The sequence below is a fragment of the Egretta garzetta genome, unplaced genomic scaffold, assembly GCF_000687185.1.
Source record: "Egretta garzetta isolate BGI_Z169 unplaced genomic scaffold, ASM68718v1 scaffold384, whole genome shotgun sequence".
In the NCBI taxonomy this organism is placed as follows: Eukaryota; Metazoa; Chordata; class Aves; order Pelecaniformes; family Ardeidae; genus Egretta; species Egretta garzetta.
Genome location: NW_009259496.1, coordinates 1819252 through 1831945, shown reverse-complemented (window position 1 = coordinate 1831945; position 12694 = coordinate 1819252). Strand labels below are relative to the sequence as shown.

The following is a 12694-nucleotide window of genomic DNA, read 5'->3' as shown; positions in this document are numbered from 1 at the left end:
GCACTTGGCCTTGTTGAACCTCATGCAGTTGGCCTCGGCCCATCGATCCAGCCTGTCCAGGTCCCTCTGCAGAGCCCTCCTCCCCTCGAGCAGATCAACACTACCACCCAGTTTGGTGTCGTCTGCAAATTTGCTGAGGGCACACTCAATCCCCTCATCCAGGTCATTGATAAAGATATTAAACAAGACCTTCACCTTATCGTGGCCTGGGGACGGCACACGCACGCAGCGCGAGCCCCCAGCCTCACCTTCCCCACGTACTTGCAAGCCTCCTCCCCGCCGGCCGCCATCTGTTCTTTGTTCGAGCCTAACGAGCGTGCGCTGGCATATTAATCACAGTTCGAGGGCTCGTCTTTTCTTACAGTTCTCCCTTAACTCTGCTGCATATCAAGTCGGAATTATTGACAGATTAATGTCAATCTGTTACACATCTTTTTCTCACATCACAGAGAGTCTGTGCTGCTGGTCCACGGGGATTTCATCTTGAAATGACTGGGTTTTTCCTATTTGATTGTTGCTTCCAGTCAGTTCAGACAGGTCCTTGGGGACCAGTGATTGAAATCCAGTGATAGGACTGTAGGTAAGAGGAGGGTTCAGGTGTCCTAGTCATCACCCTAATGCCATTCCCCCTCTCTTCAGTGTGGTTGCCGAGGTCCTTTCAAAGCTAGATGGCAATTTCCTCTGGAGGCCCTCGCTGGCATAATCAGGTTTTGATCTGCTGCTTAAATTAATACCAAATCCACCACAAATGCAATGCACGGGAACGAAGTCGATTCCGTTTCTTGCTTGGCATACATTACACGTTAGGAAAAAAAAATAAAATGAACTACCCCCTGCTTGATCACGGAGACGGAAGAAGAAAAATTTGAAGACTGAATTGTTTGCTTGGCCGTCATCATCTCAACCTGCTCATTAAGGACCTGAGCATCTTCAGTCCTCAGATCCAAAGTCCAGCTATGAAAGTGAGGGAGGCTTCCCTCGTTCTGCTGATGCAGGCAGCTCAGCCGGTAAATACCATATGGAGTGCTGGCTGGGTTAGGCACAACCCCCAAAACCAGCATATAGAATCATAGAATTATTTAGGTTGGACAAGACCTTTAAGATCATCAAGCCCAGCCGTTCCCTTAACCCTGCCATCCCACCACTAAACCCTGGCCCTAAGCACCTCATCTCTCCTTCTTTTAAATACCTCCAGGAATGGGGACTTGACCACCTCCCTGGGCAGCCCCTTCCAGTGCCTGACAACCCTTTCAGGGAAGAAATTTTTCCTAATGTCCAACCTAAACCTGCCCTGGCGCAACTTGAGGCTGTGTCCTCTCATCCTAAAGTGCACATCCTTGGTGCACCTGCTTTCTGCCTGGTCCTGCCACTAGCTTTACATGTGGAGTAGTCTGGAGATGAGATTTTTTTCGTAAAAAGTCTTTGAGATTGTGTTGGATCCCATGGCTGTTCCTGCGGGAAGGTCTGTATAGAGAGGTGTAGGTTTACTTAAGACTTTTAAGTGCAGCTTGCTTGAGAGTTGAGCAGACGATTGCTAATGCACAAAAGTTTTCTGCAAGAAGCTTGAATACAAAACAGCTTTAATTATTCAGAAGACCTGATGGGCCTTGAAAAAACTCAAGCAGTGAAGATTTCAGATAATTTAGGCGATTTCCCATTAAATAATTCAGAAGCAGTGGACGCAGTGTGGATAACGGCTAGTTTCAGATTACTGAGGTCTGGATAATCAAGACCTGTGGTATTTAGAAAATTGTCCAAGCCCATTACTATGTGCCATGACAACGTCTTGTAGCCATAGCAGTTGTCCTCTCCAGCAAAGGCTGTTGACTTCCAAAGCTCCCAGATCATACAAAGTACCTCCAGCTGAAATATTCTCCTCCTTCGCTTGTGCCTTGTGTTTTCACCACCGCAGCAATGAAGTGAAGGCACAGACAAGGACGTTGAAATAGTGTTTGTTGACACTGTCACAGCCAGCCAAGCAGTTTGCTGGCTTTATATAACGGCAGCGTTTTTCGGTCCGAGGACGGATGAAGGGATATAAAAGTATATTTCTAACAGGATGCTCGAAGCTTTTCTCAGCACCGGCGCTGTTGCTGCCGAATGCCAGCGCTGGCGACGTCAGCCCATCTGGAAGAACGGTCAAACTCCAGCGCATCCGACCGAAAAGCAGCTGCTTCGTTCGTGGCTCACCTCCCGCTGCCTCGCTGCAGCAGAGGACGGGGAGAGATCAACCAAATTACTCCAACACTTTGAGTTTGTTTATTTTTTGGCTCTTGTCTTAATACGATCATGCGGTTGAGAGCAACGAGCAGCTGAAGAGCCTATAGAGATGACATGTAAAGCTTTTTTGTGTTTTACCCCTCAGCGAAAAATTCACTTGACGCTTGACCAATTGCAGCTGGGTCTGAAAAAGAAATGCCCAGCAATAATTTTCTCTGAGACAGAGCCTACCTGCAGTACGGTGTGACCGAGCACCCTATTGATCAAGATGTAGCAATCCCTGAATAAATCATACGCCGTGCCATTAGCGAGGGTGTTGCTCTGCATCCTGCCGTACCGACAGTGCTCCAACACCTCCCTCTCCTTCTGAAGGCCTTTTGCATTGACCCGAAGATTCGAGTGCTGCAACTTATCTTCAGGACGAATGTTCTACTGAAGGGGAAACTAAAGGAAATGGAAAGGAGATTCAGGCCCCAGCCAGAGTTTGAATAATAAGCTGCCTTGCCTGTTTGATTACTGCCGATGACACTACCAGCCAGAAAACACAATTGCTAAATATCAATTTTTTGCAGACAGAAAACATCTCTGAGCCGTAACAAAGTGACTGTTGCGTGGTCAGCAATCCTTCCCACAGTTTGCCGTCTCCTCCGGGCTCCTCCAGAGCTCCATCGCACTCGCTGCTTACAATTTTATCAAGACGGGTAGGAGGAGATGGTGACACTCCTAGCTTGCCGTGTGTTACAGAAGGAAGATGATGTTATCGCCCTCTACAACTGCCTGACAGGAGGCTGTAGTGAGGTGGGGGTCGTCCTCTGCTCCCTGGTAACGGGTGATAGGATGAGGGGAAATGGTCTGAAGTTGCACCAGGGCAGGTTTAGGTCGGATATTAGGAAAAATTCCTTCCCCAAAAGGGCTGTCAGGCACTGGAAGGGGCTGCCCAGGGAAGGGGTCGAGTCCCCACCCCTGGGGGGATTTAACAGCCGGGCAGAGGCGGAGGTGAGGGCCAGGGTTTAGTGGTGGGATGGCAGGGGTAGGGGAATGGTTTGGTGATCGGAGGAACCTGTCTCCCACTTGGGAGGTACTGGGGTGGCCCTATCCCCATCCCCACACTGGTCAGCAGAAAGAGAGTGTATTCTGGTCCCATCCTGATCACACTTCTACGGGAGACAGAGTACTTTCCTTCAGGCTAATCCCAAAGACTACAGCTGGTCTAACCGCACCATTTTTAGAGGGAGCTATTCATCAGTGTATTGCCCTAATAATCCACGTGCTGAAAGCTTGGAGGTGTTCAGAAAATATGGGGTTTTAAAAAAAAAAAAAATTTCTAGTATTAAAAAGAAAGATTGAGAATTGTGTGAACCAGAAGAAAAAAAACGACGATTATATGAGTAGCTTGAGATAGCCATAGAAGAGTATTATGGAATGGAGACAGCTTTACCTGCATTAATCTGCTAAAGTGAGATGCAGTAAAGCAAATGCTTCCTGAGCACATTTCATCTTGGAGCTGGCTTTCTGGCTGTGAACAGCCAGCTCTGCAGTGAGCCCATCCAGCTAGGAAGCTGAAATCCCTGCTATCATAGCAGCTGCATTCTGGCCATAGTGGAAACGGTCCTTTTTCTTCAACGGTCCAGTTTGGTTTCAGCCAGGGATGCCACGTCTCGCAGAAGTGGGATGAGTGGCAATGGAGTTGTGGGTAAGGTCCTGTTCAGCACCTCACTTTCTCCGTTTTCCTCTACAAACAGAATCCTCAGCAAAGCTATTAATTTTTTTCAGTATGTAACTCTTTGGATTTAACCACATACGATTTAAAAACGCTTCTGCCCTGTTCCCGTGATTCGGGTTTAGATTAGCAATTTTTTAAAACTATTTCTCAAAAGTATTCTTTGGGTTGTACCTAAAATTGCATGAGAGCAGCAACCTGACAATCAACATAGTAAAAAAAATATTACTGCTTGTGCTACAATAACATCCAGAGATCCCAACAGGAATGAGGCCCTGGTTTGTCAGCATTATACAGGAATATAGTCTTGGTCACGTGATATTTATAACCTAGATAAGTTCAAAAATACCCAGAAAGTCATTAGCAGATATGGAATAAAGTTTATTTTAAGTCCCCATCTACCATCACACACTTTGAATTGTTATTACCTTTTGTGTTCAATCCGTATTGATTTTTCATTACTGCAGGCTGTGGCAGAGCCAATAGCTACAAATCCAAGTGGGAATATGTCCAGTGTTACTTCTTAATGCAACGTAAAAATATGTCCAGAGACCTAAACTCATTAAACTGGTTAACAGCATTGTACCAACCAATAATTATGCAAAAGCAAAGGGAAGATCAAAAGATTTTGTATCGGATATTTATTCTGTTTGGTGAGTGTCCATGGCTACTGAAGTTCAAAGCTCATTCTCAGTGTTCCTCACACGTAGAATCATAGAATCATAGAATGTTTTGGGTTGGAAGGGACCCCCAGAGATCACCCAGCCCAACCCCCCGGCAGGAGCAGGGACACCTTGAACCACATCAGGTTGCTCACAGCCCCGGCCAACCCGGCCTGGAATGTTCCCAGGGATGGGGCCTCCACCCCCTCTCGGGGCAACCCCTGCCAGGGTTTCACCACCCTCACTGGAAAGAATTTCTTCCTTAGATCCAGTCTAAACCTCCCCTGCTTCAGTTTAAAGCCATCCCCCCTTGTCCTGTCCCAGCTGGCCCTACTAAAAAGCTTGTCCCCCCCTTTCCTCTGGGCCCCCTTGAAGCCCTGACCGGCCGCACTCAGCTCTGCCCGCAGCCTTCTCTTCTCCAGGCTGAACACCCCCAACTCTCCCAGCCTGGCCTCAGAGCAGAGGGGCTCCAGCCCTCGCAGCATTTTTGTAGCCACCTAAAATGGTGCAAGTAGGGCTTTATCCAAGGCTTCTCCAAAGCAGTGAGAGACCCTAATTGGGTTTACTGGGCTTTAGAACAGATTTTATGTATAGCGTAATATTTTCTTTACTCTGGCAAAATATTTGACTAAATTTAAGAGCGAAAGATCACAACTGGAATGCAGCATGGTATTACCTGCTTCCTCTTAAAGGCCAATTGGAAGTCTACTTTCTGTAAAAAAAAAACAAAACGTAATAGTCGGATTAGTCGAATTAATCAGAATTCTTGGGCACTTCTTTTGAGGTGCATGAAGGCAAATATCTGGCTGCTAGGCAGGGGGTGGATGTAGGTGATGTAGGGAGCAGCAGCGATGGGCTCATCTTCATCCATCCTTCAAATAAACAACCCGTCCTCTCGTCCTGCTAGGACTTGAGTGCATTGCAGATTGATGGTTCTCATTATGCTTGCGAGCATACATGTGGTATTTTAGAAAAAAAAAAATTCTACTCAAGCATGAAGCACCTTCATTAGACCACTTACCTTCAATATTTAAATCCCAATTGTAGCTTCTAATTTTAATAGAGTCATCACACCTTTCCCTTCAGGAATAGCTGGAGGATAACCTGAAATCTTTTTTGTGATAATGGTTACGTCAGTCTCCAGATTTTACAGCAAAATCCATAAGATGAAAACATACCCATGTGCTAAACCAGTAATTTAATATAAAGGCTTTTAATGCAGAGACCGTTATGCTGATGCTCGCTGATAAAGCTGATAAAGCTTTGTTATCTGAGAGCACCGCCGCAGAAAATATCGAGAAGGGATTTGATGGCAAGTGGCTGTAAGTGTCTGGTTTACTTGTTTCTCCAAGCGAGTCAAGAGCATCCCAAAAGAACTGTCCTTAAGGACACAATGAAAAGTATTGGGCTCCCTAGGAAGTTCAGACTATGACAAACGTGCTGAAAGACATTTTGAGGCTAAGAGCGTAGACAAAAGGCTTTATTTTTACTTGAAGCAAAGGCCTTGCCAAGGATTTGCTCCAGAAAGCATTGTAACCTCAGATGTGTACCTCTATGAGACTCATAGAATCACAGCATAGAGTCGTTTAGGTTGGAAAAGACCTTTAAGATCATCAAGTCTGACCATGAATGGACTCACATACTATTTTGCATCTTCCTTGGCTGGGACAGGGTAAAGGGAGAGAAGAGCCCAATGCCCATGGCAGCCTAGAGTAGCAAGATGCTGTGACACCTTCTTGAATGCATGAGCAGTGAGTAAGGGTAGAAGGAGCTAAACTATCCTTCTCCTCTACCCTGCTGCAAATAACCTCAATATCTCTGGCCTCCTTAAGGAGAATATTTGTCCTCAGAGAAGGTGGCAGAGAGGGGTCTGCTGGTCAAGGAAGGAAATGGAGAATCAGAGCTAGGGTCATGGCATGATAAGGCAAAGAGCCATGAAGGTGAAAGCACCAAAAATGAGTCACAGTTGAGCAAACTTTTACAAACAAGAGGTGGTTTTGACCTTGGGCTGATCCTGTAGTTGGCTTCCTAGCTGTGGTGTTCAATATTGCCAGGGATGCCTGCGATATTGCCGTAGGAACGATCGATGGGGCTGTGGAAATGAGGAGGAATCCTCATTTCCATTTTTCAAAACTGTTTTGCCACTTAGTAGGTTGTAATTACTTATATACTTTGACTTTAATTATTATAAAATGCCTTGAGATTTGACTTGGCTTTGTAATTGCATGTTATTTGCACAATGAGTTCTGGTTGTTGCAGCAGGCTTTGAAAGAAACCAGATCCTCTGGCGCATTTGAGGTCCCAATGTAATAACTAATTCTGGTATCTGTGTGTCAGGAAGGTTGTTTTCTTCAGTAAAAGGTTGCGCTTTTCCTAGATTTCTGTTTCCTGCCACAAGCTGCATGATTAAGTGTTGTGCTGTGAGCCATCCTGGCTGGCATAGATACTGTGGAGACACCGGACAACACCAAGACACTCAAATTAACTAAGTTCCCGTTGTGATCAAGCTCCTCACTAACCATTTTTCTTCCTTCTGGTGTTCTGCTTGCAGATAATGTCAGGGCATTCACCAAGGGGAGAACTTTCTCCTTGGGGCTGTGGGGTAGGAGCTGGGAGAGGGGCCAGGAGAGGCCACGGACACGAGCTCCAGGGAAGCCTCAACAGGACCGTGATGCAGGATTTGGAAAAGAAGATACGAGATGGTGTTTTCGATCCAATTTGCTTATTCTCGTCCCGCAATAGGAAGAAAGTAGAAGTGGCAGGCTCTTTCCTTGTTGAACCTCACACAATTGGCCTCGGCCCATCAATCCAGCCTGTCCAGATCCCTCTGTAGAGCCTCCCTGCCCTCAAGCAGATCAACACTTGCGTCCAACTTGGTGTCATCTGCAACCTTGCTGAGGGTGCACTCAATCCCCTCGTCCAGATCGTGGCTAGAGACGTTAAACAGAACTGGGCCCAACACTGAGCCCTGGGGGACACCGCTTGTGACCGGCCACCAACTGGATTGAACTCCATTCACCATATTACTGATTGCAAATGGGAATTTATAGTTTGGGTGCAACACGGGTGGCTGGAGGGCTGTAGAAATAAAGGTCTTTTCTCTTTGTCTTAACCTTTGTTTTCCTTAATACTACGTTTGCTTCTGTTTTCTGGCACGGAAAAGTCCACGAGAGAGGTTGATACTGAAAGCTGCTTTTAAGAACATAGGGAAGCTGTCTTTTGTATTAGAAGGTTGACACGGAACATTTAAATCTCTGACGAATTGACTTTGAATATGGGCTAATAAAACAGCAACCTCCTGCTTTGGCGCACTAAATGTTACAGCTGTCTCAAGGAAAAACAATATTGGTGATTGGTTATGTGGAAATTAATTAAGTCCTTTCTTTGTCTCCAGCTCTTCTCCACTATGATAGTACCATCATGCTGAATATAATGAGTTTTCGTAGCTTGATTCAATCTCCACATGATGTATTTATGTGTTTATTGATTTTTAATATTTAGAAGCGCATAGAGAGAGGGAGATAAAAATACCGTGCTTGGGTTTTGTTTTTTGTTTAAAGGGAGACGTGTTGAGCTTCAAATGGCACGCGGCTGCTCTGAGGAACATCTGGTTTTTAATTCGTCTGCCAATAACTTTTGATGGAACTGTTTACAGTTCCTGGAGGGTGGAGGCTAATGCTGTCCCTTCTGCTGGAAACGACCGTAAAAGTAGGAAATGGGACATAAGGAATGCATCAATAATCGTTCCTTTTTTTTTTTTTCCCGACGATTCTCTTGCAGCTGTGAGCGAAGGACCAGCACCACAGCAGCCATCCTTGCTACCGCAGACGCAGCCTGAGCACTCCAACAGCGAGGACGCCCCGAGCAGAACCATCCCCACCGCCTGTGTCCGTCCGACGCACCCTCTCCGCAGCTTTGCCAACCCCTTGCTACCTCCGCCCATGAGTGCAATAGAACCGAAAGTCCCTTACACGCCACTTCTGTCTCAAACAGGTAAGAGCGATGCGGGAAGAGTCTCCAGTACCACTCACCTCAACCACTGACTTTCATTTCAGGGCAAAATAGAGAGCACAAGGCTGTCCCATACCTTGAAGAAATATCCATAAGTCCTGGCAGAATGGAAATTTTGTGATAATAATCTAACATTTCCTTTTGACAATCTAGAATAAAAATTCAGGACAAGGCAATAGCTTAAAATCAGAGTTAACAAGTGAGTGATAAAAATGAATGAAACGCGATGCCAAATTAATCACTTGGTCTTGTTTCCAGTCTCCTGTTCTGCCACAGTAACTTGAACCAGTGCCAAATGCTCGACTCGCGTTTCAAGGCTTGCCTTTTTGATAATGAAAGGGCTATTTATGCATGCTGGAAAAGAACCGACCGCAATCCACTTCAGTGTGCAACCTACTTAAAAATTAAATAGCAAGCTTGTCAGGAACAGAAAGAGAATTATTACTAAAACCAAAAAAATTTGAAAAGGCTGGAAAATAGCGCTACTGTTGAATGAAGGTGTGTGGGTGGGTTGGGGGTTAGATTAAATGGCTGCGTGTGGCTGTAGCGAAACATTTGTTCATGGGTGGGGGGCATGGTGGCAGGGTCACAGCCGAGCAAGAGATGCCTCTCCAGCTCATTCTGCCTTGGCTTCCAGAGTAGTACCATTTCTAGAGAGATGGTTTAGAACTTCACCATTGGATCAAACGAGGACATTTTTTACATGGTATCTGCTTTGCTCCTAAAGTAGGCCCAGTGCTAGAATTCACAGAATCCCAGAATGGCAAGGGTTGGCAGGGCCCTCGGGAGCTCACCCAGAGCCACCCCTCTGCTCAAGCAGGCTCACCCAGAGCAGGGGGCACAGGACAGCGTCCAGGCGGGGGTTGAAGATCTCCAGAGAAGGAGACTCGACAGCCCCCCTGGGCAGCCTGGGCCAGGGCTCGGGCACCCTCACAGTCAACAAGTTCTTCCTCACGTTCAACTGGAACCTCTTCTGCTTCAGGTTGTGCCCATGGCCCCTTGTCCTGTCGCTGGGCACCACTGCAAAGAGTCTGGCTCCGTCCTGGTGACTCCCCACCCTTAAGATATTTGTACGTGTTGATGAGGTTGCTCTCAGTCTTCTCTTCTCCAGGCTGAACAAGCCCAGCTCCCTCAGCCTTTCCTCCTAGGGGAGATGCTCCAGTCTCTTTATCATCTTTGTTGCCCTCCTCTGGACTCTTTCTAGGAGTTCCTCATCTTTCTTGAACTGGGGAGCCCAGGACTGGACCCAGTGCTCCAGGTGGAGTCTCACCAGGGCAGAGTAGAGGGGGAAGAGAACCTCCTCTCTTGTTCTTCACATGAACTGGTATACTCTGAGTAATAATATTTGCTGTAGTAACCCTAATTACTAGAGCTAAGGAAAAAAGAAAAGGGGGGGGTTGCAGGCTGGTATCTCATTTTAACTGTTAGCCCTACTCCTTTAGCTTGGATAATCTCCAGTTTGGCTCAGAGAACCTTTGAGATTTCAGCTCCACTTTTCTGTTCTAATGCTGCTCTCCGAGCGTAGCTTTCTTGCCATACAGCATATGTTAGGTCGATGTTTGCAACGAGCAAGCTACCAAAACATCTCTGCATTTTTACTGGAAGCACCTGCTATCCATCAGCAAGTAATCCAGTTTCTGACAGCAGACAGAAGTAGATAAATCCTTATTTCTTGAAGAACTGCTTTTGCCAAGTAGTGCTGCTGAATTATTTTTTATATATAACAGAGTCCGTTCATCTTGAGGTCGTATTGCGTTTTATTTTATCAGGATCCAATTCTGCTTGTCTTACTCTAGTGAGCAAGCCTGGTTTCCCCAAAAGGACTGTCTGTTCTCTAAGTCAATCAGGGTTTATATTTTAAGTATTGTAATTGGGAGGCGAGGTATAAAGAGGGAGAAAGTGGGGGCCTGTTACTTCTCTTCATACAGAATCCTCTTGCCCTGAAAAAGGAATTTGCCTTTTTTTGTGATTGCAGACGCCCCGTTTCCTACAAACGACAGGTAGAACTTGGTTGTTACGCAAAATTAAGAACTGAAAGTTTACGGCAATAATCTGCCATAAAGCAATGGAAATAAATGAGGCAAATGCTGAAGCAGGGGAAAAAAAATCTGTTTTTCTGGACTCTGCCACACAGACAAAAACGTGTTGCTGGGTTATCTAGGGCATTCAAAGCATTGTGTTCACTGTTCTACTGAAAGCACGATTTTTACTTTTTAGAATTGTGTATAACGTCATTTCTGATCAGCCTGGGGCTATTTTGTGTTGTTGGGGCTATTAATTTCTCTCAGTGTATGGTTTCTCTTGCTTTTCTCAATGTACTTGTCCTCAGAGTCATTAGCCAGACTGATGTTGTTTCCTTCTTGTAGAAAGGTTTCCTTTGTAAATGTTGACTTCTATTTGTGCCTGCTGGGGCATGCAGAACCTATCCTGGTCCTGCACGTGGTCTCTCAAAACTGGGTTGCTCTTTCAGTACCCACTCCTGAGTCCCACTCCTCTGGAACCCAGATCTCTTTTCTTTTCGCTTAAAATGGGAGTGGAGAGAGAAAGCAGTGAAAAAAGAGATGTCAGGAAGGAGCGCTTCATTTCACCAGCAATGCTGAGTATTTAATACTACCCAGGAGCATGATCTTAGAATGGTTTGGGTTGGAAGGGACCTTAAAGATCACCTAGTTCCAGCCTGCCCACCATGAGCAGGGACACCTTCCAGTAGGCCAGTTTGCTCAAAGCCCCGTCCAACCTGGCCTTGAACACTTCCAGAGACAGGGCATCCACAGCTTCTCTGGGCAACCTGTCCCAGTGCCCCACCACCCTGACAGTGAAGAATTTCTTCCTTCTATCTAATCTAAATCTCCCCTCTTTCAGTTGAAAGCCATCACCTCTTGTCCTCTCACTATGTGTCCTTGTCAAAAGTCCCTCTCCAGCTGTCTTGTAGGCCCCTTCACGTACTGGAAGGTGGCAATCAGGTCTCCCCGCAGCCGTCTCTTCTCCGGGCTGAACATACATGGCTGATATCTCAACCCATGAAAGAGAAATGTTGAAGATAGTTGTGATTCACAAAGCTTGTGATGCACTTCTCTATTTGAACAAACCTCCTAGAAAAGATGATGGACGCGTCCCCGCACGGTCGCTCCTCCCTAGCCAAGCTCTCTGCAGGCCAGCTGAGCAAATTCCCTTATGGCCCACACCTGCTAATTATACTCCACTTCCAGACATCTCAGATTTAAAAGGCTCTTAGCTAATTCCCACGTTGGAATAGCTGTTACTTTCCTTAACCAGATAGATAGAATTAATTAATTTTTTATTACATTTTTCTTAAACTCGAGACATTTTTGCATGTTCTCTGTTAATAAAGTAATAGGGTAATAGCTAATGGACTCATCATTACTTAAACCAATTAAACTACTCTTTGCTTTGCTGCCCTATTTGCTAAATGCATGTCACTCAGGTGCCTTATCCCTTCAGACAATATATAACTGGTGGGACAATCCTGCAGAATTCAGAAGGGGAGAAAGCAACAGAGACCTGCAGAGATTGACCCAGATGTTTGCAGCAAAGACTTTAAAAAGCAGGAACCTGAAGTTAAGTGGACCTTTCCCTTGAAATCCCTTCATTTTGGATGGATGCCGGGGGCCACCAAAGCTGCTCTATCGCTCCCCTCTTTAACCGGACAGAGGAGAGAAAAGTAAATCAAAAGGCTCATGGGTCGAGATAAGGACAGGGAGAGATCATTCCCCAGTTACCATCATGGGCAAAACAGACTCAACTTGGTAAAACTAATTTATTATCAATGAAAATCAGAAACAGAGAGGATAAAAACTGCTGAATCTTAAAACACCTTCCCCCCACCCCTCCCTTCTTCCTGGGCTCAACTTCACTCCCAGTTTCTCTACCTACTCCCCCCAGCGGTGCAGGGGGACGGGAATGGGGTTGGGGTCAGTTCATCCCACGTTGTCTCTGCCGCTTCTTCTTCCTCGGGAGAGGACTCTTCCCCTGCTCACGCGTGGGGTCCCTCTCACGGCAGACAGTCCTCCACGACCTTCTCCAACGTGAGTCCTTCCCATGGGCTACCGTTCTTCACCAA

The 12694-nt window shown here is 46.1% G+C and overlaps 1 protein-coding gene across 1 annotated transcript in view; it reads left to right on the top strand.

The window, feature by feature from the left end:
• Positions 1–12694, top strand: part of DCC (DCC netrin 1 receptor) — a 371781-nt gene that overhangs the window by 346422 nt on the left and 12665 nt on the right. Inside the window, exon 30 of the mRNA XM_009637419.1 lies at positions 8383–8595. Within this exon, the coding sequence (XP_009635714.1) occupies positions 8383–8595 (213 nt within the window). The remainder of the gene's footprint in view (positions 1–8382; positions 8596–12694) is intronic.